This window comes from Balaenoptera musculus, chromosome 20, assembly GCF_009873245.2.
Source record: "Balaenoptera musculus isolate JJ_BM4_2016_0621 chromosome 20, mBalMus1.pri.v3, whole genome shotgun sequence".
Classification (NCBI taxonomy): domain Eukaryota; kingdom Metazoa; phylum Chordata; class Mammalia; order Artiodactyla; family Balaenopteridae; genus Balaenoptera; species Balaenoptera musculus.
In genome coordinates, this window is record NC_045804.1 from 58,757,505 (window position 1) to 58,780,178 (window position 22,674).

The 22,674-nt window shown below is 64.6% G+C and overlaps 1 protein-coding gene and 1 long non-coding RNA gene across 5 annotated transcripts; both read left to right on the forward strand.

Annotated features, from left to right (window-relative positions):
- Window positions 1-5,472: 5,472 nt before the first annotated feature.
- On the forward strand, window positions 5,473-22,195 carry SREBF1 (sterol regulatory element binding transcription factor 1). 4 transcript variants are annotated; one of them, XM_036837601.1, is made up of 19 exons: window positions 5,473-5,704; window positions 14,347-14,763; window positions 15,140-15,327; window positions 15,413-15,550; window positions 15,631-15,852; window positions 16,540-16,597; window positions 16,774-16,994; window positions 17,204-17,405; window positions 17,527-17,705; window positions 17,984-18,245; window positions 18,326-18,492; window positions 18,644-18,812; window positions 19,261-19,369; window positions 19,627-19,736; window positions 19,852-19,984; window positions 20,151-20,316; window positions 20,697-20,897; window positions 20,998-21,109; window positions 21,464-22,195. In XM_036837601.1, the coding sequence occupies exons 1-19, from the start codon at window positions 5,614-5,616 to the stop codon at window positions 21,691-21,693; spliced, it is 3,375 nt and encodes a 1,124-aa protein (XP_036693496.1). In that variant the 5' UTR covers window positions 5,473-5,613; the 3' UTR covers window positions 21,694-22,195. The 4 variants fall into 4 exon arrangements, with proteins under 4 accessions (XP_036693496.1, XP_036693495.1, XP_036693498.1 ...); XM_036837600.1 differs by having other exon boundaries at window positions 5,474-5,704; window positions 16,483-16,597; XM_036837603.1 differs by lacking the exon at window positions 5,473-5,704 and adding an exon at window positions 6,198-6,478 and having other exon boundaries at window positions 16,483-16,597.
- LOC118887058 lies at window positions 8,464-12,699 on the forward strand. The gene is made up of 3 exons (XR_005017876.1): window positions 8,464-8,721; window positions 12,256-12,298; window positions 12,495-12,699. It is a non-coding gene; the product is annotated as an uncharacterized LOC118887058 (long non-coding RNA).
- Window positions 22,196-22,674: the final 479 nt, after the last annotated feature.

The window sequence follows — 22,674 nt, forward strand, 5'->3', positions numbered from 1 at the left end:
CTCTGTCAAGTCAGCGGTGACTCTCTGGAGGGCCAGCCAGATCTGACCACCTGCTTTCTCTAAGCAGTGGCGGAGTGGGCCCTGCTGGAGGGCGCAGCCAGGGAAGCTCGCCACCCCACCCGGCCCCGGCCATGCCCAGGCGGCCGAGCAGCCCCTACCCTGGAAGCCCCCTCCCCCGCCCCGTGCCTGTCCCTGCTTGGCCATCCTGGGGCACCGCCTGCTTTGGGGGCGTCGGTTGGAGAGGCTGTAAACCCGCCACAGCCTGCCTGACAGCTCAGACCAGGGGCCGTGGTTCTTCCTACGTCTCTTACCGGGTCCCGGGAGCATCCAGGCCTGAGCCACCACCTCAGTGCCCTCCGCTGGGCTCCCCGAGCTTGGCTGGCTGCTGGATTTGAGAGCCACTGCTCCCCTTTTCTGGAACAGCTTTACTGAGATGTAGTTCACGTAACATGAATTCACCCATTTAAAGTGTATGATTAGGGACTTCCCTGGTGGCACAGTGATTAAGAATCTGCCTGCCAATGCAGGGGACACGGGTTCGAGCCCTGGTCCGGGAAGATCCCACATGCTGCAGAGCAACTAAGCCCGTGTGCCACAACTACTGAGCCTGTGCTCTAGAGCCCACGAGCCACAACTACTGAGCCCGCGCACCACAACTGCTGAAGCCCTCGCGCCTAAGAGCCCGTGCTCTGCAACAAGAGAAGCCATCGCCATGAGAAGCCCGCGCACCACAACGAAGAGTAGCCCCCGCTCGCCACAACCAGAGAACAGCCCGTGTGCAGCAACGAAGGCCCAATGCAGCCAAAAATAAATAAATTTATAAAAAAATAAAAATAACAGAGTGTATGATCAGGTAGTTTTTAGCACATTCAGAGTTGTGCGACCCTCACCACAATCAATTTTAGAGCATCTTCATCACCCCAAAAGAAACCCCTACTCTTTAGCAGTTACCCCCCTCAGCCCCCTATCCCTTTTAAAAAGGCTTCGCGTCTCCTCTCCTGTGCTGGGAGCTGGGCGCTGCTGCAGGCGGCGGTCTTCTGGGAAGCAGGCCTCTTCCTGAGGCTCAGGGGCCTTGCGGGGGCCTATGCCTTCTCCAGGTGGCTCAGGGGAGGTGGGGAGCCCTTTAATCCCTTCACCTCCCAGGGTTCAAGGATGCACCTCAAGTGGGATGGACTCATCAAGCCCCCAGGTGAGCCTGGAATAAATGCAGAGACATCTGCCCACGTCTCATGTGCAGGTGAGAAGACCAAGGCCCTGACGTTTGCCTGGGATCAGCTGCAGAACCCCGCTCAAACTCAGCCCTTGGGCCTCCCAGACCAGGGCCGCAGAGGAGCGGGCAGGGAGGGCACTGTCTCCGTCTCCATGGCCACCAAGGGAGCTGCCCCCCGCCCCCCACACCAGTCCTTCTGGGAGGGCAGCTCAGGAGGGGGCTGCCATGCCTGCTGATAGGAGACCGGGGCCACGTTCAGACCTCCGCCAGCTCAGGTGGGCCTCAGTTGGAGTGAGATAGAGGCCCCACGCCGGGGGAGTCTGGGAGCAGCCTCCAAAGTGTGGGCCCCCATCCCTGTGAATGGAAGGCATGTCCCCTGTGCAAGGCGCTGTGTCCCTGACCCGTGCACAGTGAGTTGGCCCTGAGACTCCACCGTGGACTTGCCGGGATGCCACGGGCTTCAGCCCGTGTTCCTGAGAGCCTGCGGGGTGCCTGGTCTGGCCGGAAGGGGAGGGGCTGCCGCTCAGGTCCTGCCCTTGGGGAGCTCGCAGCCTGGTCCAGTTCCCAGAATCAAGGACACTTTGCAGCCAGGAAGCCCTGGAGCCCTCTTCCAGGGCCTGCAGGGCAGGGAGGCCCTGGCAGAGCAGCCAGAGACTGGAGAGACGGGGGCAGCGTGGGAGCACCGTGGGTCCGCTCATGGCTCATGGCCCCCTGCCCGCCAGTCCCCCACTGAAACACTCGAGGAGGAGTCTTTCTACAACCACCCCTCTTGCAAGGAAAGGGTCTCTTTGGGGTCCTGAGGGGCCAGGGTGGGCAGACAAGAGGACTTGAACAGGCACGACTCACCCAGAAATACCGTTTGCTGCAGAGGAGCCCCTGCCAGCTCTTGCTGGGTGGACATCAGGGGGTCTGTGCAGGGGGTCCAGGCCCTCAGCACCAGGGAGTCCAAGGGACGTGCCATTCCCTCCCCACCCCCGCCCGGCGCTGCAGGCCTGGGACAGGTCCCTGAGCTCCGGATGATGTGAGAAATGGGATCATGGGTAGTTAACCAAATGCCTCCAGGGCCCTGCCTGGGTGGATCCCAGGGTCAGAGGGGACTGGGGAAGCTCACAGGCCGTTGTAGCCTGCTGTTGCCAGATTGTCCCATTTTTCAAGAAAAGCCAGGAATCCAGCCTTCAGGTGAAATGTACATTTGACAATGGACTCAAAATCAGAACCCGTGTATACTTGGATGTGGCCCATGGGTGTCAGCTGATGCCTCACTCTCCATGTCTGTAAGGCCCACCCCTCACTGTGCTGCAGACCTTGGGGTTCAAGCAGCTCTTCTGTGGAGGGTTTACTGCCAGAGAGGCTCAGAGAGAGCTAGAAATGAGTTGCACAGCGCACAGTAGAGGGCAAACTGTCATGAGAACACAAACTGGCATGAGAATACAAGGTCATCTAGGACCAGAATCATCCATGTCAAGGGCCATGTGGTTCCATTATGTCTGATGCGGGGGTGGGGGGAACCCAAGGCTCCCTGCTGGCTCTGTACGGCCTCGGCCACAGCTGGTCAGGTCCCAGCTCGGCTGCTGCAGAATGAAGGACAAACGGGCAGGTGGGTGGCAAGGAGGCTCCAGGAGTGGGGAGGGGTCTCGGTAGCCTGTGAAGCTACGCCCAGTGCCGGCAGCCCTGGCAACTCCCGTGCCTGCCCCGCCACTCATCCCTGAGCTCGGGCAGCGAGGACATGGCTTGGCCTTGCCCGCGCTGGACACCTGCCCAAACGGCTCTGAACCCACAGAAGATGCCCCTGAGCCTCTCGGACGCCCAGGGCAGAAATGAACCCGGCCTCACAGTTGGCACACGGGGCCGGGTGGGCCGGGGACCGGGGACCGCGCGGGACGCCGGCTCTGGGCCGGGCCGGGCCGTAGGGCGGGGCGGGGCGCCCGGGTCGGTCAGGCGGCGCACGTGACCCGGCCGCTGGGAGCCGGGCGCTGACGCCGCGTCACCCCACCCGAGGCCGCGCACCCATTGGCTGCGCAGCGGGCCGGGGCGGGGCTCGTCCGGCCGGCGCCCCCAGCCGGCGCCCCCGCCGCTCCCGGCGCGCGTCCCCGCGGCCTCGCTCTCCTCACCTGTGAAATGGGATGCCGTCCTACCGGGGAGTAAGGGGTTAAGGTGGACGCGCGCAGCCCCGGCACGCTGCGCGGTGCGAGCGCAGAGCCCCCGGGAGGGTCGGGGGAGGGGCCCGCAGAGGAGCAGGTTCCCTGAAGAGCCGCAGCCCCAGCCTGCTTTCCCCACCCTCCCCCGGACACTTGCCCGGCTGGTCTCAGGCTGCGCAGCGAAGCGTGGTCTCTTTGGTGGCAGATCCTTACCCCCTCCCACGGCTGGGCCCTACAGGAGGCTTCAGCCAGGCTTCACTGCAACTGGCGGCTCGAGTCCAGGCTGCAGGTCTCCGTGGGCCTTGCCTCACCTTCTCTCCCAAACTGCTGCAGTTATGCGTGCATATTGACTGAGTGTGCTCTTTACATATGCGGTAAACGCGTCTAAAGGACAGTCAGGCAGGTCTGTCGTGACCATGACTCCAACACACCTTACCTGCCTCTGCGGAGTGATGGCAGGAAGGGGTGTTCTCATTTTACAGAGACTCAGAAAGGTGAAGTAAGTGGTTCCAGGTCACGCAGCAAGCAAGCGAAAACCCGGACCTGCTTCCTGACTCTGAGAAGGTGGTCTTCAGGCTTCACTTAGCACCCCCTCCTCTCCCCGGGAGGGACTGTTGGAATTTTCAGGGAAGCCACCAGATTCCCAAGGTCCCCTGGGTGCTTGGCTCCTACTTGGGGGGTGGTGGGGTCTAGGGCGTCAGGATGCAAGGGGCTGAGAAGGGGGATCTCTCTGTTCCCCATAAGTTCATCCGGAGGGCCAGGCCCTGGGGGGGGGGTCCTTGAGCAGGGCCACTTGGGGAACAGATGTGGTTTGGAGGCCCCCGTGTCCTGGCCACCCCTATTCTGGGTAATTTTCCACAGCAGCCACTTCTGGGAGGGGAACAAAGAGCCCTGCGTGTCTAGGCTGAGCCTCAGGGACTTGGGCCTCCAAGGCCTCTCTTGGCCTGGGCACCCCCCTTCCAAAGTGCGCCACTAATTTCACTCTGTCAGAGGGTGTGGCCAGACAGGCTATATCTGGAACCTGAGCAAAGCAGTACTCGGGATGGCTGGATTCACTGAGGCAGGGGGCTAGGGAGGCCTGGGGATCCAGGCCTTTGATAAGTCTCCTTGGCTGCCCCTACCAAGGGTGCCTCTCTGCTTGCATACCTCCAGGGACAGGGAGCTCACTGCTTTCCCACTTTCAGTACCTGATGTTAGTTCTGGTTTATCTCAGTCCACCTCATTAGACCCCTCCCTTGCCACCTAGCTCTGGCCCCAATCCACAGGACCCAGGGTCCAGGGTCCAGCCCTCTCCCCAGCCTAGCTGCCTCCTCTGACCTGGCCCCAGCCTGTCATGATCCAGGGCAAGGTGGCCCAGGTCTAAAGCACAGTCTGCTCCTTCATCCCAGCTGCTCCTAGGGACAGACACCGAGATGTGAGTCTCTTCCTAGGAGCAGCTGGATGGGAGATGGGGGTCAGAGGGCCTTGGGGCCCAGCCCTGTTGCTGCCCCAAGTAGCTGTGTGACCTTGTGCAGGTTAGCTCCTGAACTCTGTGGCTCTTCCTGTCCTCCTGGGCGCGGAGGCCAACCCTTCCGTCATTCCCACAGCTGCATCTGGGAGAAGACCAGATTAAGTCACGGTGGGAAATTCCAGCTCCTTCCAGGCTCTTCAGGAGGCCCAGCTGATCTGGACACTGAGGAGGGCCAGGCTCATCTCAAAGGCCCAGCCAGCCATGGTCACTACCGTCCGGGCCAGCCTGTGCGGAGGCATCATCAAGCCCCGTTACAGCTGAGGTAAATGAGGCACAGAGTGGTGCCTGCTGCCTGGCCCGAGGCCACACAGCAGGTCTTGGACGGGTCTGTCTCCTAAAGACCCAACTCTCGGAAAGAGGTTTGTCGGGTCACCTCCCTCCCCGAGTCCAGAGACCTCTGGGACGGACCCAGTCCGGGGCTTCCACTCGGCCCCCTTGCTTGGTGCTGGAGAGGCCAGGGCCTGCCGAAGCCCCGCAGCAGTCGGCACTTGGACGGAGGGGCCGGCCGGGTAGGTGTGCAGGCCAGACCCGAGCCGGCCCCGCGCTCTCCAGGTGGGGCGGGACCGTCCACCGGGGGCGGGGCTCCCCGCAAGGCTCCTCCCCGCCCCCGCCCGCCCCGCAGAGCCGCCGCCTGGGAGCCCAGTTGCCGAGGAACTTTTCGCGGGTGCCGGGCCCCACTGAGGCCAGGGCGTGACGCGAACTCGCGGAGCGGCGGCGGCGGGCCGGGTGGGCCGCCGGGAGGAGGCGACTGCGCCATGGACGAGCCACCCTTCAGCGAAGCGGCCTTGGAGCAGGCGCTGGCCGAGCCGAGCGAGCTGGACGCGGCGCTGCTGACCGACATCGAAGGTGCGTCAGGGCCACTGGGCTCCGCGCGAGTGGGGCGCGCAGGAGGCGCCGGCCTTTGTCTTCCGGGGCGGCGCGGGGCGCGGAGTGCGGGTGCGGAGCGGGGCGCGGCGCTGGCGCTGGCTCCGTGCGGGGCGGCCCCGTCTCTGCGCTGAGTGCTGTGGGCCTCGCTGTCCTGTCCGCGCGGAGCCTCCCGCGCCCGCCCTGGCTGCTCAGGCCGCTCCGGGTCCTTGGAGGCTCGGCGCTGGGCACGTGCGCCTCTGGGCGTCCCGGTCCGCCCCCCGCGGCCAGTGAGTCCTCAGCCCGGAGGCGGCCGCGGCGAGAGCCTGGGACCCGGGCATCGCCGAGGCCCCGCCCCCGCTCCGGCCTTGACGTCAGCGGGAGGTTATTCTCGGTCATTCCCTCCGCTCCGAGAGTTCAGCTCGGCGCAGGAGCTCTTGCGCAGGCGCGCGGGCGTCCTCCAGCCCCTGCCCCCCCAGGGTCCGTTTCTCCTAGCCGGCGTCGGGCATGGGTTCGGCACACACTTATTGAGCATCTACTAGGCCCCGTCCTAGGCACCAGGGGTTCACAGACAGACCTGGGCTCACCTTTTATTGGAAGCACAAAAATCGCCAAGGAAACCCACAAACGGATATTTAGTTACACCTTGTGGTCGAGCCGGGGCAGGGCGACAGCTTCCGGTAGAGCGGTGGGGTGAGACCTGAAAGTCAGCCCCAGGACCCGCTGGGAAGGATGTCTTCGCCGCAGAGGGCACGGCGAGGAGTTGGAGATTCACAGGTGAGGCTGGGCAGGTTGGCCGAACGAACGAGGACCCTTGTCGGCAGGGAAAGGAGGTAGCAGCTGCGCCGGCTCGCTTACACCTGTGGAAGCACCGCTCTGATTGTTCTACAGAGAAGGGGTTGGGGGAGACGCTGAAGCAGGGGCCAGTTAGGAGGCTGTTGCCCACTGTGCAGACAGCAAATCCCAGCCCCCCTGAGTTGCCTCCTAGGTTGCTATGTTGCACTTGGTTGATGGGGAAACAGGCCAAGAGCACAGGACCCAAACTTCCCACAACCTGGATAGACACGTCCATGGGGCCTGTGGCCACTCTGGGGTTAGCAAAACGGACACCCACTCCTGCCCTACTGCAGCCTTGCAGATGAACCCAGCTGGCAGGGCCCAAGAGTCGCCAGGTCCCCTGAGAGGAACGAAGGTTGAGAGGAGGGCCAGGCAGCCCTCGAGTCCGGGATGGGGAGCTGGACTGGATCCCAGAGGCAGTGGGGAGTCTTGGGGGAGGGATTGGGGCAGGGCAATGCCATGCTTGGGTTCTGTGTCGGAAGTTCCCTCTGGCTGTTGGGGTGGATGATCACAGCACGAGTAGAGAAGACTCATTCAGCACTTATTGTATGCCAGGCACTGTGCTGACCACTGAGTCCTCCCAACAGCCCCAAATGAGGGCCTTGAGGCACAGAGAGGTTAAGTGACTTGTCCCAGGTCACACAGCCAGAGCGTGGCAGAGCCAGAATTCAAACCCAAGCTGTGGGCTCCAGAGCCCAAGCTCTTAACCGCTGGGCTCCTAAAAGTGTGTGCATGTGTGTGTGGGGGTGGGCAATAGAGCAGGAGACCCAGGAGGCTACTCCACGTGGAGGTATGCTGGGGGTTGGGTAGGGGTCATAGGTCACACAGCCACCTCCCCATCCCAGGCAAGAGCCTTTGACTCATGAGACTGAGGACTGGCCTTGAGCCCCACCCAGCCCGGGCATCTGCCTCCACCAGACTCTCTGTCATGTGACCAGTTCTTGGGATGGCACTTTCACCAAGAGTCGCAGGTTCTGTGCTGAAGGCACTGCCCCCGCCACAGTGCACCGTGACTCCTGGTGAGTCTGTCTCCTCCCGGCCTCCTTTTCTTGTTCTTGCTTTGGGGTCCTTTGTGGCCGTGGGCAGAGGGCCTGTGAGAGCTCTCCCGCGTGAGCGTTGGGATCGTTGTTAGTTCCGGGGCAGTCCTCACCTCCCTGCTGGTTAATTCACCAGGTCTTGAACGTGTGCTTAGTGCAGAAGAGGCGAGTGGAGATGGCTGTTGTCGGGGCCCGCGCATCTCCCGCGGGTGGGCCTGGGGCTCCAGCGCACAACTTGTAGTCATCTCTGCCTGGGCTCCCCAAGTTCACTCTGTCTTTGCACCCCAGGTGTCTGCCTTCCGGCATCTTGCCCACTGCTCTGCCCAGTACCTAAATCAACTGCACGGGCCGGGCCTCCTGGGGTCCAGGCCAGCCTGGTGGAGAGGACACATGGGGGCCACCCTGCCCCCAGGCCTCTCCCCGTGGTCTCTCATGCCCGGTTGTCTCCCTGGCCCCACCAAGCACGGGCCCTCCTTAGGAAACAAGCTCACGGTGGCTTACAGCCCAGCTCCTGGCCCCGGCGCGTACCTCCTGAGCTCCCTAACCACCGTGGCTCCCCAGTGCCCCGAGATAAAGTCCCCTTGTCCCAGCATGGCGTTCGAGACCTGTACGGTGGGCCAAGCCTGCCCTCCGTGACGATTCCCGTCCCTCCAGGTCCCACCCCTCAGGCCCTCCCCACGCCGCTGACATGTTCTGCCCCCGTGCGGTGCCTCCGCCTCGTCCCCACGACAGAGCCTGGGAGAAGCCTCTCCCACCAGACACGACCCGCTCTCCGTCCCTCTTCCTGCCTTTGGTACCCGGCCTGCTGACCGGAATCAGAAGGCACCCCCCAAAAAAAAAAAAAAAAAAAAAAAAAAAAAAAAAAAAAAAAAAAAAAAAAAGAAGGCACCCCCCAGCGTGGCCGTGTGCTGCCCTCTCGGCTGCAGCGGCTCCCCTGGAAAGCGGGGGGTGAGGCTGTAGCTGGGGGTGGTTCCAGCCCTCGCGCCTCTGAGGGGCACGGAGAGGAGCGTGCCGGGAGCTACCTCTTGCCCGATGGTCACCTCACTGGACACAAACATCCTGAGTGACCTGGTCAGCCCCAGGCGGGGTCACCACCAGGCAGAGGCCTGGGATCCGGACTTTGCCCAGCTGATAAGCGCAGGCCAGGTGAGAATGACTGCGCCGGCCAGAGGAAGCGTCTCTGTCCTTGTGTCTTGCCAGCCACAGGCCCTTTGGATGTGCCCTTTGACTCCGGGACCTGACTGGGGCTGCACATCTGCACCTGTGTTAGGAGAGGGGAGGGCCTCAGAAATGCCATGGTCACCTCTTCACCCAGTGTATAGACAAGGAGCAGACGCCTCCACTGCCCCCCAGCTGCCCAGCCTGTATGGCAGCCGAGGGGGTGAGGAGCAGCAGGAAGGCCAGGCCCGGCGGGGCTTGCGTCCCAGGCCAAGAACCTGTTGGAGATAGACCATTTCTAGCTGGTGGAGGAGGGCCAGAGCACAGCAGGTGTTTCTGAGTCTCTGGCCATAGTTGATGGTTTGCTGTGCAGAACACCTCAAGGCAGCCTTGGGGATGCCAACTAAAGCACTTTTGAGATTCCAGTCACACAGTTGTGGGGACTAAGGAAAGCAACCGAAAGTAGGTAAAACGATAAAACCCAGTGCTGGGGCTGCTCCGAGGAAATGGGAAACATTGCAGGGAGAGCGTAAAGGGGTTTATCTCTCCAGAAACAGCCTGCAGCTCTGAAGCAGCATGCTGCCTTTGAAACAACACACCCACTTCAGGTTTAAAACAGCTGCAGTGAAACAACCCCGAAGGGAGAAATATAATTAACGTAAAGGAGTGGATAGCACTATTTAGACGGGAACGTTGCTCAGCAGGACGGGACCGCCCCCTACATTGCTGCTGCGTCAGGCCCATGGGTTGTTTCCCAGCTGCTGGAAGGAGTCTCTACCCCCAGGCCACACCCAGGACAGGACGTTGGAATTGGTGCTGGCCAATTTGTCCAGTGGCCGTGCTCAGGGTCACTTGGTCCGTGTAACTGGGAGCGGCGTGTGGGGTGGCGCTGATGGGGGAAGAGTGCGAGGAGGTGACCTCAGAGCAGGTTTTGAGAGAGGAGTAGGAGTTTGCAGGTGGACAGATGATAGTGGGAAGGGCCTTCGTGGCAGAGGGAACAGGCTGGGCGAGCGCGGGGGCGTTTGGTAGCACACAGCCTTCTGAAAGCAGACAAGGCGAGTGAGGCTCACAGGACTCAGATGGCCAGGGACCAGCAGGGGTGGGGCTGGCAGTGCATACGCCCCTCGATCTGGTCTCCTCTGTGCTCAGCCCCGTGCTGAGTGATTGCGTGTCACAGAGCTGGCTCAGGCCTTGACCCTGCCCTGGGGGGCTCCTCTAAGGGCAGTTAGGAAGGCCTCGGAGCGGAGGTGGTGCTGGAGCTGCGCCTTGCACCTTCGCGCTGCCTCCCCTCCGTGTCCCACTCTGCACACACGTCCTGACCTGGGGTGAGCGGTGGCAGCGAGGTGGGACAGAGCCAGGCTGGCCCTGGGGCTCACACCTGCCCCTGGCAGGCTGGGCTGACGGCTGCGGGCTTGGGGGTTGGCAGGCCTGGGTTTGCGTCCCAGATTGTCCACTTGGCAGCCAGGGGACCTGGGGCCCGTGGCTTCCCTCTGAGCCTTAGTGACCTCGTCCGTCTAGAGGGCTCACGCCCAGCTTCCCCTGGGGCTTCGGCACCGGGCCCGCCCCACTCCAGGAAGAGCCGGCACCCACTTGCACCCCCGGGCAGCCCTGCGCACACAAAGGGCAGCCTGTGTCCCTGCTGCACACACGCGGGCTGTGGACGTGTGAGCCTGCCAGCCGGGCTCCTCAGAGAGCAGCAGGGTGGGTGGCAGGCAGGGTGCAGCCCCCCTCTCCCCACCACTGCCCTGCGCCCTCCATCAAGTGGGCGGAGCTGGGACGGGGCTGCTGCTTTGCACCGTTTGCCATTCTTCACAGCTGTGCAGACTTTGTGACCTGCTTGCAAATCCCTTTCCTGCCCGTTCCCTGAGAAATGGTCTCCTTGGCTCAGGTGAGAGACGAACGTGGGTTGGAATTCCAGCTCTTGACTGTCTCCCTGACCCCCACCCCCTTGGCTCCCTCTGCTTCAGCCACACCGGCCTCCTCGCTGTCTTGATGTCACCTCCTCAGAGAGGCCTGCCCGGACTGCCTCCGTTTTTTCATGGTGCTCATCACCACCTGCACCCCGTTCCTCCCTGTATTTGCAGACCGTTGGTCTACAAATGGAACAGAAGCTCCACGAGGGACGTCTTCGTGCTGTGTTCCAGCACCCTAGTGCCTGGCACACTTAGTATACACTTAGGAAAGGGCAGTAGATATTGCCACAGAAGCAGATCTGGGCTTCGTGGGCCAGGCCGTGTAGCGGAGGTGGTGAGCTCCCTGTCCCAGGAAGCATGCAAGCAGGGTTTCTTCAGGGTGCAAGGCCTCATGCAGTTTGGATGGGCCGGAGGCTCCCGTGACGGTCAGAGCTGGGCTCCTGTAGGTTCGTGGTGCGGGGGACCCCCCAGGATTTGCATCATGGCCTCACCGAATAAACACGCAGGAGAATAAAGGGCTGCCCCACATCTGCCTTCTGAGGGAGGTTTGAAGGCGAGCCAGGGAGGGGGGAGGAGGTTTCAGGTTTCCTGTTGGGTCCTGATAGGATCAGGGCAGGCTAGGAGGAAGGAGAGGAAAAGGAATCAGGCTTGGGGGCCGGCAGGTGGGCCCACTGAGGCCGAGCCCGAAGTGCAGAGAGTGCGTGCAGGAGCCACGTGGGCCATGAGTCTTCCCTCATGCGGGAAGCTGAGTGCTCAGCTCCCCCAAGGAGGGGCCACAGCGCGGGATCCCGAGTGCTCAGCTCCCCCAAGGAGGGGCCACAGCGCGGGATCCCGAGTGCTCAGCTCCCCCAAGGAGGGGCCACACCGCGGGATCCCGGGCCAGCCTTTCAGACCCGTGGTGGGGGCTGGGGGGGAGCTTCCGAGGCCAGGAGTGAAGGCTCAGAGAAGGGGAGTGAGAAGGGAGAAGGGCAGAAGGATGGGTCAGGGGCTGGGAGGGCTTGACCCCTCGGGGCGGTTGGCCCTGGCCCCGGCCTGGCCCAGCCCTTCAGAGTCTCAGGCGAGTGTCTGCGTGTGGGCCTTGGAATTCAGGCCTCAGTGTCTTGCAGTCTCAAGGTACTGAGGTGAGGGAGGAGCCTTCCCAACAGCAGTGTCTTGTTTGTTTTTTGGGGGTGAGGGAGGGTGTGAGCACCCACCGGCTGAGGAGAGACGGAGGTGAGGGTGCTAGAGAATTCTGTTGCCCTTGGCACCCCCTGCAAGGCCATGGAAGGAGCCGGACAAAGGAGGATGGGGGGTGGGGCGTTACCTCGGCTAGCCTCCTGGAGAGGGAGGGCCATCCGGGCCGGGGGTTCTCCAGTCCCCCAACACCCTCCGAGGCTGCAGGAGACCAGGAGAGGGTACCGGGGTGGGCCCGGCCACAGTTGGAGGCTGGCCCGAGCCCGGGGTCTGTTTGGCTACAAAAGCCCGAGCTGGCAACCTGGGCTGCTGGCCAGGCTATGTTCATGTGTGTCTGTGGAACTCTGACCTTACACAGAAGGGGAGGTAGGCCCAGGTACCTCTCCAAAGACCCCCAGAGCCTGTCACCCTATGACTTCCTCACCTTCTGTCCCAGGGATTGGGCTGCCTCTTGGACTCCCCGGCCCTACAGTGAATAAGTGAGTGAATCAGGCTTCACCCAGAGACTGCTGGTCGGGCGGGGGAGGGGGTGAGACCTTCACCGACCCCCATCCCAGACCCAGGCACCTCTGCAAAGGGATGCCTGTGTGGGGCGTCAGCTCCGGTTGTTACTTGCTGGGCACTTTGGGGTAGGGGTTTCTCTTCCTCAGTTTCCCGACAGTGACCTGTTGTCAGGGGTCCATGCGGTCGGGTGCGGCAGAGACTTGGATGCGGAATTGGGGCACACCTGGCCGGACCCACGCCCGCTCCGCCGCGCTCTCGGAGGTGGTGGGAGCAGGGGCACGTGACCTCCAGTAACCCCTGCGGACGTCGGCGCCGAGCGGGTTGAGGGCCGGCGTCCGCGAGTAACCCCGGCCCCATCCGGCCCTGCGGGGCTCAAGCTGAGCCGCACGCCGAGGGGGTGGGGCGGGGCCGGGGCGGGGCTCCAGGAGGCGGTGGCGCGGCCGCTGATTGGCCGCATGCGCTCACCCCATGCCCGGCCCGTGGCCCCGGGAGGGCGTGGCCATTCGGCGGGGCGGGGCCGTTCGGCGGGGGCGGGGCCGGCGGGGCGGGACCAGTGGCGCGCTCGGCGGCTTTAAAGCGCGGCCGGCCACGCAGGTGAAGTCAGCGCGCGGACACCGGCAGGCCAGTCGCCTGGACGCCCCGAGGGGCGGCGGGCGCAGGCCGCGGAGCCATGGACTGCACGTTCGAAGGTATTTTTTGGAGGACCCCCACCTCTTTATTACAGTTTCCATCTGCATCGCGGGGTCCTCATCCCCGGTGCCCTGAGGGGAGGTGTACCCGCTCTCGGCTCTCAGGGGAGCTGGCGGACCCCTCCCCAACCTCAGTAGTCACCCCCATCCCCCCGTCTGGCGTGAGAGGGTGGCTTTCCCACATCCTCTGCTCCGCAGGGAGGAGGGCCGGTTGTCCATCCGTCTCCTGGGGCTCCTGTTTTGGAGAGCTTCTTGAGCTTGCTAGACAGTGGGCCCCCTGGGTTCAGCCAGTTTTTCTTTCTGGGCCTGTTTCCCCATCTGTCAAAGGGGCTCATGAAGCCTGGGGAGCGAGCAGGTCCTGCAGGTGAAAGCACTCTATGCCCCATGACCTGTGCAAACCTGGAGGGCCCGCCACGTGTTTCTGTTTGAGGACCCAGGAGGCTGAGGCTGGCACCCCCATCTCGTTCTCCTGGAGGCCGTAGGGAGGTCCCCTGCAGTCGCTTTCCTGCCTGGCACCTGTCAGCAGGAGGGACTCAGGCGACGTTGACTCTCTCCTCCGTGCGGCCATCCTGCCACAAAAGGTCTCATCTGTCTTGTGCAGATGAGAAAACTGAGGCCCAGTGGGAGGAAGCCCTAGCTGGAAGCCCAGGCTGGGGACCTGGGGTACACCTCGGGCTCCCAGGGTTTGCGCATGGATCCTGCAGAGCACTTTGGCCCAGTGGGTGGCTCCCCCAGTGGGTTAGAGGGCCCTAGGCTGACCCAGCCAGGCTGCTGGTCGCCAGCTGGGGAAGAGGGCCTGTGGCCAGGCCAGGGCCGCGGCAGGCAGTGTGTCCAGTCTGTATGAGGAGGAAAGAGGACAGACGGCGTTTGCTTTTGTCGAGGGGAAACTGAAGCCTGAATGGCCGGTCCCGAGGCTGCTTGGCTGCAGACGGGGTCTGGGCTTGTGCCCAGAACACACAGGGACACTCTGGTTGGCACACACTTGGCCAGCGGCTGGCTCTGCCCCAAGCCTCGGTCTGTCCCACAGAGGAGTGGGTTGGCGAAGGCAGCTCTGAAGCCGGGAGTTGCGGGCCCAGGCCTCAGTTCTGCCTTCGCCTCGTCCTGGGGCAGGTCGGTGGGCCTCAGGGGGCGCTGGGCTCGTCCAGTGTTGCAAGGCCATTTGACGCACCTGGCAGAGCTCCAGATGTCACAGGTGTCTGTGAGTGGGGGCTCCTGGGGGTGGCTTTCTGTTTCCATGGCGTTGGTCCCACAGGTACACTGGGGGGGGTGGGGGGCGTGCAAATCCGTGACACCAGCCCCGCTGCTGCTCACACAGCTTCTCCTCCTTACCGCAGACATGCTTCAGCTCATCAACAACCAAGACAGCGACTTCCCGGGCCTGTTCGAGCCGCCCTTCGCTGGGGGCGGAGCAGGGGGCACAGACCCCGCCAGTCCAGATGCCAGCTCCCCAGGCAGCCTGTCCCCACCTCCTTCCACGATGAGCTCCCCACTCGAAGGCTTCCTGGGGGGGACCAAGGCAACAACCCCACCCTTGTCCCCTCCCCAGCCTGCACCCACCCCCCTGAAGGTGTACCCTTCCGTGCCTGCCTTCTCCGCGGGGCCTGCTATCAAGGAGGAACCAGCGCCCCTGACCGCCCTCCAGCCGCTGCCGGGGGCTCTCCTGCCCCAGCGCCTTCCGGCCCCAGCCCCACCGCAGTTCAGCTCTGCCCCTGTGTTGGGCTATCCCAGCCCTCCTGGAGGCTTCTCCACAGGTAAGGGGGGAGTGTGGAGGGAGGGGCACAGCAGGAGCACCAGAAGAAGGGTCTGCTGTGGTCTCAGTGGAGGAATTTGCAGGCTCTAGAAATCGGGTCCCTGCTGCGCTGCTGGAGGTGCTCCCGTCACCGGCAGTTCTCGGGAAGCGCCGCTTCCCAGCCTCCCAGCGTCCACAGCAGATACGTGCTTGGCTGGGAAGCTGGGAAGTGAGCACGCTTGCATCAGAGCCCCAGGCAGGGACTGTCCCGATAGTAACCTGAGGCCACGAGGGTAACAACGACTCATTCAAGGTCACAGGGTGATAAGTACCTGCGGGGTGGGTTGGAAGTGGGTTAGGGCAGCCTGTGTCCGCAGCTCCAGCCTTTATCTCTGCAGGGACCCCCCCGGGGAGCACCGCGCAGTCGCTGCCTGGCCTGCCACTGGCTGCCCTGCCAGGGGTCCCGCCCGTCTCCTTGCACAACCAGGTCCAGAGTGCGGCTCCCCAGCAGCTGTTGACGGCCACAGCCACCCCGACGGTGGCCCCTGGAACAACCACTGTGACCTCACAGGTCCAGCAGGTCCCGGTGAGGGGGTCTGGCCCGGCCTCAGGGAGGTGGTGGCCCCGGCCCCAGACCCACAGCCCACAGCTGAGCCCCCTCCCGTCCTTAGGTCCTGCTGCAGCCCCACTTCATCAAGGCAGACTCGCTGCTCCTGACGACTGTGAAAACAGATGTGGGAGCCCCCATGAAGGCGGCAGGCATCAGCTCCCTGGCCCCTGGCATGGCTGTGCAGGCAGCGCCCTTGCAGGTGGGCGGCTTGGGCAGGGCGGGGGGGCGTGGGGTTTGTATGCATGCGTGTCCACCTGCTAACCGTGCCTGGCCCCGCAGACCCTGGTGAGTGGCGGAACCATCCTGGCGACTGTGCCGCTGGTAGTGGACGCTGACAAGCTGCCCATCAACCGGCTGGCAGCCGGTGGCAAGGCCCCGGGCTCGGCCCAGAGCCGAGGTGAGAAGCGTACGGCCCACAATGCCATTGAGAAACGCTACCGCTCTTCCATCAATGACAAGATCGTCGAGCTCAAGGACCTGGTGGTGGGCACAGAGGCCAAGGTGCGGGCAGAGGCCCCGATGGGGTGGCCCTGGGGAAGGAGGCACCTGGGGGGAAGAGGAGGCACCTGGGGGGAAGAGGAGGATGGGGCTCCAGACTCCTCGGGCCTGCTGGCTGTGTTCAGCTGAGCTTCACGGAGGCCGTGTGCTGTGTGGGCTCTTCTAGGTGCTGGGGATTCAGCAGTGAACAGACGGGCAAAAATCCTGCTGTTGAGCAGCTGACGTTCTAGCGGGGCGGCGGGGTGCAAACAGGCAGGACAGATCCGTGTGGGGTTTGCCAGGTGGCATGAGTGCTGTGCCGGAAAGAAAACGGGGCGGGAAGAGGGATGGTGGGAGTTGCAGATCTGAATCGGGTGGTCAGGGGAGGCCTCGCAAAGGTGATGCCTGCCGTATGTGAACAGAGGCCTGGAGGAGGCGAGGGGGCAAGGCGTGAAGGTAGAACGGTGGTGACAGCAGTTAGCCGTAAGCTGTTGTATGCATTTTACTTGGGAGGAACATTCCATGTAGCAGGAACAGCAGGTGCAAAGGCCCTGAGGCAGCTGTGTAGCAGAGCAGTCCCGCCCCTTGTGCTTAGCTGCCCACTTGTCTGGCCTGACGGCCACCTGTGCTCTATCTCCCTCCTACCGCCTGCAGCTGAATAAATCCGCTGTCTTGCGCAAGGCCATCGACTACATCCGCTTCCTTCAGCAGGGCAACCAGAGACTCAAGCAGGAGAACCTGAGTCTGCGCACAGCTGCCCACAAAAGCAGTGAGTCCTGGCTCCCCTCCACGCCTGGTCTCACTTTAAGCTCTGACCCTGCAAGGGCCCTTCACCCCCTCTTTGGCCTTCCCCTGGCTCTCAGCTCCCCCAGGTCCTCAGCTCCGATTGGGGGCGAGGTGCGGTGTGTAGCCCTCACCTCAGCCCTGCTCCTCTCTGGCCCACAGAATGTCTGAAGGACCTGGTGTCAGCCTGCGGCAGTGGAGGCCACACAGACGTGCCCATGGAGGGCGAGAAGCCAGAGGTGGTGGACACCCTGAGCCCGCCACCCTCAGACGCCGGCTCGCCCTTCCAGCGCAGCCCACTGTCCCTTGGCAGCAGGGGCAGTAGCAGTGGTGGCAGTGGCAGTGACTCGGAGCCTGACAGCCCAGTCTTTGAGGACAGCCAGGTTGGGCCGCACGTTGTTGTCCCCTCCCTGTCATCCAGCGACATCCTCTGAGTCCCGGGACTGGGGCGTGTCCTACCTCTCGTTTTAGAGACAGAGAGCTGGGCGGGGGTCCCGCAGTAAGGCTGGGGGCAGAGCTGATCCCTCCTTCTCTGAGCTGAGCTCTCTGGGCTGTGCTTGCCCCGTTCTCACCGCCCTGCCCACCCCCCCAGGTGAAGCCAGAGCAGCTGCCGCCCCCCCACAGCCGGGGCATGCTGGACCGCTCCCGCCTGGCCCTGTGTGTGCTTGTCTTCCTCTGTCTCTCCTGCAACCCCTTGGCCTCCCTGCTGGGCAGCCGGGGTCCCGCTGGCCCCTCCGATGCCACCAGCGTCTACCATGGTCCTGGGCGCAGCATGCTGGGTGCTGAGGGCAGAGGTAGGACAGGCCAGCCTGGGCAGTGCGAGGGGGGGACTCTTGGGGACGTAGCTCCTGGGCCTGTGGGCTTGGGGCTCTGGACTTCCTGGGTGCCGTGTCCCCAGCCTCTGTCTGCCCCCAGATGGCGCTGGCTGGGCCCCGTGGCTGCTGCCCCCACTGGTCTGGCTGATGAACGGGCTGCTGGTGCTGTTCTCCTTGGCACTTCTCTTTGTCTACGGAGAGCCGGTCACGCGGCCCCACTCAGGCCCCGCCGTGCACTTCTGGAGGCATCGCAAGCAGGCTGACCTGGACCTGGCCCGGGTAAGCGGCCGGACCCCGGGGGTGTGGAGGGCGGGCAGGGCTGGGTCCTTGAGCAGCACCTGGGAAGGTGCCGGGCACACCGTGAATCTCCCCTGTTCTCCCCACTCCTGTCTACCCCTCAGACCCCCACTGAGCCCCGGGGACCCAGCTGGCACTGCTGGGGTTGGTGGGGTCATGGCGGGGAGCCCAAGCTGGAGGGCTCTCCGGGGCTAGAGGGGTGGCACGTGCTGGGGATGCTCTGACCCCACCTTTCTCACCTGGAAAACCCTCACCCGCAGGGGGACTTTGCCCAGGCCGCCCAGCAGCTGTGGCTGGCCCTGCGGGCCCTGGGCCGGCCCCTGCCCACCTCCCACCTGGACCTGGCCTGCAGCCTGCTCTGGAGCCTGATCCGCCACCTGCTGCAGCATCTCTGGGTGGGCCGCTGGCTGGCAGGCCGGGCGGGGGGCCTGCGGAGGGATGGTGCCCTGCAGGTGGACGCCCGCACCAGTGCCCGCGATGCGGCCCTTGTCTACCACAAGCTGCACCAGCTGCACACCATGGGTACGGCGGGCGAGGGCTGGGCCCGAGGGGGTCCCGCCACCTCTGTGCCACGCCCAGCCTCATGCCCTCCCATTTTCCAGGGAAGTACTCGGGCGGGCACCTGGCTGCCGCCAACCTGGCACTGAGTGCCCTGAACCTGGCCGAGTGCGCGGGGGAGGCCATGTCCGTGGCCACGCTGGCTGAGATCTATGTGGCCACCGCGCTCAGGGTCAAGACCAGTCTCCCCCGGGCCTTGCATTTTCTGACGGTGAGTAGGTGGTGGGCTTGGTGGGGGACGGGGCTGAGGTCTCCCTGGGCTGAGGGCTACCCGGGAGAGGCAGCTGGTTATGGGGTGGGCTCCAGGCCCCCTGGGGTCTCAGCCCGGGGCCTGGGGTCTCAGCCCGCTCCTCCCCCCACAGCGCTTCTTCCTGAGTAGTGCCCGCCAGGCCTCCCTGGCACAGAGTGGCTCAGTGCCTCTTGCCATGCAGTGGCTCTGCCACCCTATGGGCCACCGTTTCTTCGTGGATGGGGACTGGGCCGTGGGCAGCGCTCCGCGGGACAGCCTGTACAGCACGGCCGGGAGCCCAGGTGCCTCCTCGCCCTGCGCCCGTCCCCGGTCCCTGGCCTCACCCTCCACCCCCCTCCTCATCCTCATCCTCATCCCTGCCCACCCTGGTCTGTTGCCCCACCATCCGTTGTTGCCACGGGGGCTGCAGGAACAGGGAGGCCAGGCTGGCTCTGTCTCAGTTGGGGCTCTTCAGAGGCAAACAGGAAGAGGGATTGGGGGGCAGGTGGTTGATTTGGGAGGTGCTCCCAGGCAACACCACTGTGGTGTGAGGAGGTCAGGAAGGGCGTGTGCCCAAGGTAGGTTATCTTGTCCACGGGGGGCGCGGGCAGAGTATTTATCCCCCAGCTTTCATCTGTCTCAGAGCCAGGCGCCCCCGTGCCCAGGGAAGAGTCCTAGGTGCAGGGAAGTGCCTGTGCACGGGGAGGTGGGGCCCGTGCCCCCGCCCCACTCGCCCACTCCTCCCCACAGTGGACCCCCTGGCCCACGTGACTCAGCTCTTCCGTGAACATCTCTTGGAGCGAGCGCTGCATTGCCTGGCCGAGCCCAGCCCCGGCCCCGGGTCAGCCGATGGGGACAGGTGAGTGTCCCTGTGCGCCTCAGCAGGCCAGGTCCCCCACCCCCCGCCAGTGGAGCTTGGGAAAGGCTACGTCCAGAGACCTGTGTCGGTGGCCAGAGCCGGGTCACCGTGGCCTCAGTTCCCCCACCAGCCTGGCAGGGGCTGGCCGCACTTTGAGGAGCCAGGAAGCCAGGCTGTGCCGTGGGGGGAGGGGAGGAGGGCCATCCGTTTCGGGACCCCTGCCACCTGTCCCGACAGCCAGTCCTCTCCTGCCACAGGGAATTCTCCGATGCCCTCGGGTACCTGCAGCTGCTGAACAGCTGTTCTGACGTGGCCGGGGCTCCCGCCTGCAGCTTTTCCATCGGTTCCAGCATGGCTGCCACCGCCGGTGAGCCCCCAGGCCTCCCCGCCCCGTGACGCCCTTGAGCCCAGCGCCACAGCAGCTCGGCCTTGGGTGCGGTGGGGCCGAGTTTCAGGGACCCCTCCGGCCCTGCTTCCTGCAGGCACAGACCCGGTGGCCAAGTGGTGGGCCTCGCTGACGGCTGTAGTGACTCACTGGCTCCGGCGGGATGAGGCGGCGGCCGAGCGGCTGTATCCACTGGTGGAGCACCTGCCCCGCGCCCTGCAGGAGTCCGAGTGAGCGCAGGCCGCGTGCTCATGCCCCCACCCCGACCCCCAGCTTTGTTCTGTGCGGTTGGGGTCCCGTCATTTCTTTCCCGTGAAGCCAGAACCAGGGCAGGGGAAGCTCAGCGAGGGCCTGAGGCCTGGTCTGACCGTCACACCTCTGCCTTGGCCCCAACAGGAGACCCCTGCCCAGGGCGGCTCTGCACACCTTCAAGGCTGCCCGGGCCCTGCTGGGCCGTGGGAAGGCAGAGTCTGGCCCGGCCAGCCTGGCCGTGTGTGAGAAGGCCAGTGGGTACCTTCAGGACAGCCTGGCCGCTACGCCAGCCGGCAGCTCCATTGACAAGGTGAGGGCTGGGGCCAGGGGCCTGGCGGATCTCGGGGGCCTTGGCCTTTCCACTCCCCAGACGGTCCCCCTTGGGCTGCAGAAGACTGCAGGGTCAGCCCAACAGTACAGGACTGGGGGCTAAGGTTTGGGTCCAGGGGAGAGTGGCTGCCCCCTCTGGCCTCAGTGTCCCCACCCCCGGAGGACGGCTGGGGTGAGCGGTGTGGCAGGGCCTGGAAAGCGGGCGGCCCCGCGGTGCATTGCTGTTGCATTGCACGTGTGAGGCGGGTGCAGTGCCTCGGCAGTGCAGCCCGGAGCCGGCCCCTGGCACCACGGGCCCCCACTCTTCCCTCCCAGAGCCAGAGCCCCCTGACCCCTGCCCTGCCCTGCCCACCACCCCAGGTCATGCAGCTGCTCCTGTGTGACCTGCTCCTTGTGGCGCGCACCAGCCTGTGGCAGCGGCAGAAGCCGCCGGCACCCTCCCAGGCTTCACCGGGCCCGGGCAGTGGGGCCCAGGCCTCTGCCCTTGAGCTCCGTGGCTTCCAGAGGGACCTGAGTGGCCTGAGGCGTCTGGCGCAGAGTTTCCGGCCTGCCATGCGGAGGGTGAGTGCCCATGGGGCCCTGGCTTGCAGTGGGGACGTATGTGAGGTGTCGGGAGGGAGCGGGGGCCTGGCCGGAACCTCTCCTGGCCCCTCCTGCCCAGGTGTTCCTACATGAAGCCACTGCCCGGCTGATGGCAGGGGCCAGCCCGGCACGGACACACCAGCTCCTGGACCGCAGCCTGAGGAGGAGGGCCGGCCCCTGCGGCAAAGGAGGTGAGAAGGACAGCTGGCCCAGGTGGGAAGGGCCACACGCCAGGTGGAGGCTGCAGAGGGAGGTTGTGTGTAAGACACACAGGGACCGAGGGACTTCGTGGTGGCTCCCTGATGGGAGGCCTAACCTGAGAGTCCGTGGGGACAACTGTCCTTTGTGCGACGCGCGACTGTGTACGCGGTCTGTGCTCCAGGGGCAGGCGTGGAAGGGGCGAGGCTCCGTGCTCGAGGGGGGCGGGGGGGGGGCGGGGGCTGGCTAGCCTGGGGCGGGGCCGGTTGTCCCGGGGGCGGGGCAGGGATCCGAGCCACACCCCCGGCGCGGCCCCGCCCCTGACGTGCCACCGTGCGTGTGTGCAGGCACGGCGGCCGAGCTGGAGCCGCGGCCCACGAGGCGGGAGCACGCGGAGGCGTTGCTCCTGGCTTCCTGCTACCTGCCGCCCGGCTTCCTGTCGGCGCCTGGGCAGCGAGTGGGCATGCTGGCCGAGGCGGCACGCACGCTCGAGAAGCTCGGTGACCGCCGGCTGCTGCATGACTGCCAGCAGATGCTCATGCGCCTGGGCGGCGGGACCACCGTAACCTCCAGCTAGACCCCCGCCGGCGGCCCAGCCCCAGCGCCCCTGTTTCCGTCTCGACGGCCGAGGGCAGCGCCGGAGACCCGGGGCCCAAGGCTCGCCCACGGAGTGCACGGTCCCTGGCGGGCTGGAGACCCTTGGGGACTTCCGCACTTGACCTTGGGGCCTCCCCAGCCCGCTGCAGCACTCGATGAGCGGCGGCCAGGATGGTGCTGGCCCCTGGTGGCCAGCCGGGGGATTGCCGGGGCCTGGCAGCCGCCGGGGGTCAACTGTTCCGCGGGCCGCCAATCCTGGGCTTTCCCTCTCCGTCCAGAAGGAAGAGGGGTGCGTTTCACTGAGCCGAAGGGCCCTGCCCCCGGCACCTCCCTCCCATCAGGGGAGACCTGTGCATAGTGTAGATCGTGGTGCGCCAGCCTCCTGGCCTCTGAGGTTCCAAGTGTTACTTTGCCTTTTGCAAACTTTATTTTCATAGGTTGAGAAGTTTTATACAGAGAATAAAAAATGAACTTATTTATAATCTGGGTTTTGCTCCTTTGGGGAGGGGGGTGTGTGCTAACCAGAGGGGATCCTTTGGGCCATCTGTCCCCCCAGCACCCAGGCAAATGCTTCCCATCCCTACCTGCCTTTCGGTTTGGGAGGCCTGGCTTTATTCCCTCCAGCTGACCTGGGTCCCACTGATCACTGGGCTGCACGTTTGGGCTATATCATCTCCTAACCCTTAGGGTCCTTATGGTCTCAGCTGTTCCTACTTGCCTCCTCTCCCAGCTTCTGCTCCCTTCAGGTCCCGGGATGACATGGGAGGACAGCTCCATGTCTTTGGGGATCTGTTGTGACAGCAGGAGCTACAACCTGGGTCTCCCTGTGTGTCTGGGTGTCAGTCTCACCTGCCTGACCCCTGTCCCCTGGACAGCTGTCCCCTCCCCGGAGGTCACGTGGGTGTGGCTGGGCAGCAAGGGCTTCTTTCCTGTACCTGCAGTAAGGTCCCCAGAGCCCTCC

Bases quoted from the DNA above. Each gene is read 5' to 3' on its own strand.
- SREBF1 (XM_036837600.1), top strand. From the start codon at position 5,614: ATGGACGAGCCACCCTTCAGCGAAGCGGCCTTGGAGCAGGCGCTGGCC. The intron at 16,598-16,773 runs GTGAGTCCTGGC...TCTGGCCCACAG, and splicing joins CACAGCTGCCCACAAAAGCA to AATGTCTGAAGGACCTGGTG. The intron at 17,706-17,983 runs GTAAGCGGCCGG...CCTCACCCGCAG, and splicing joins CTGACCTGGACCTGGCCCGG to GGGGACTTTGCCCAGGCCGC.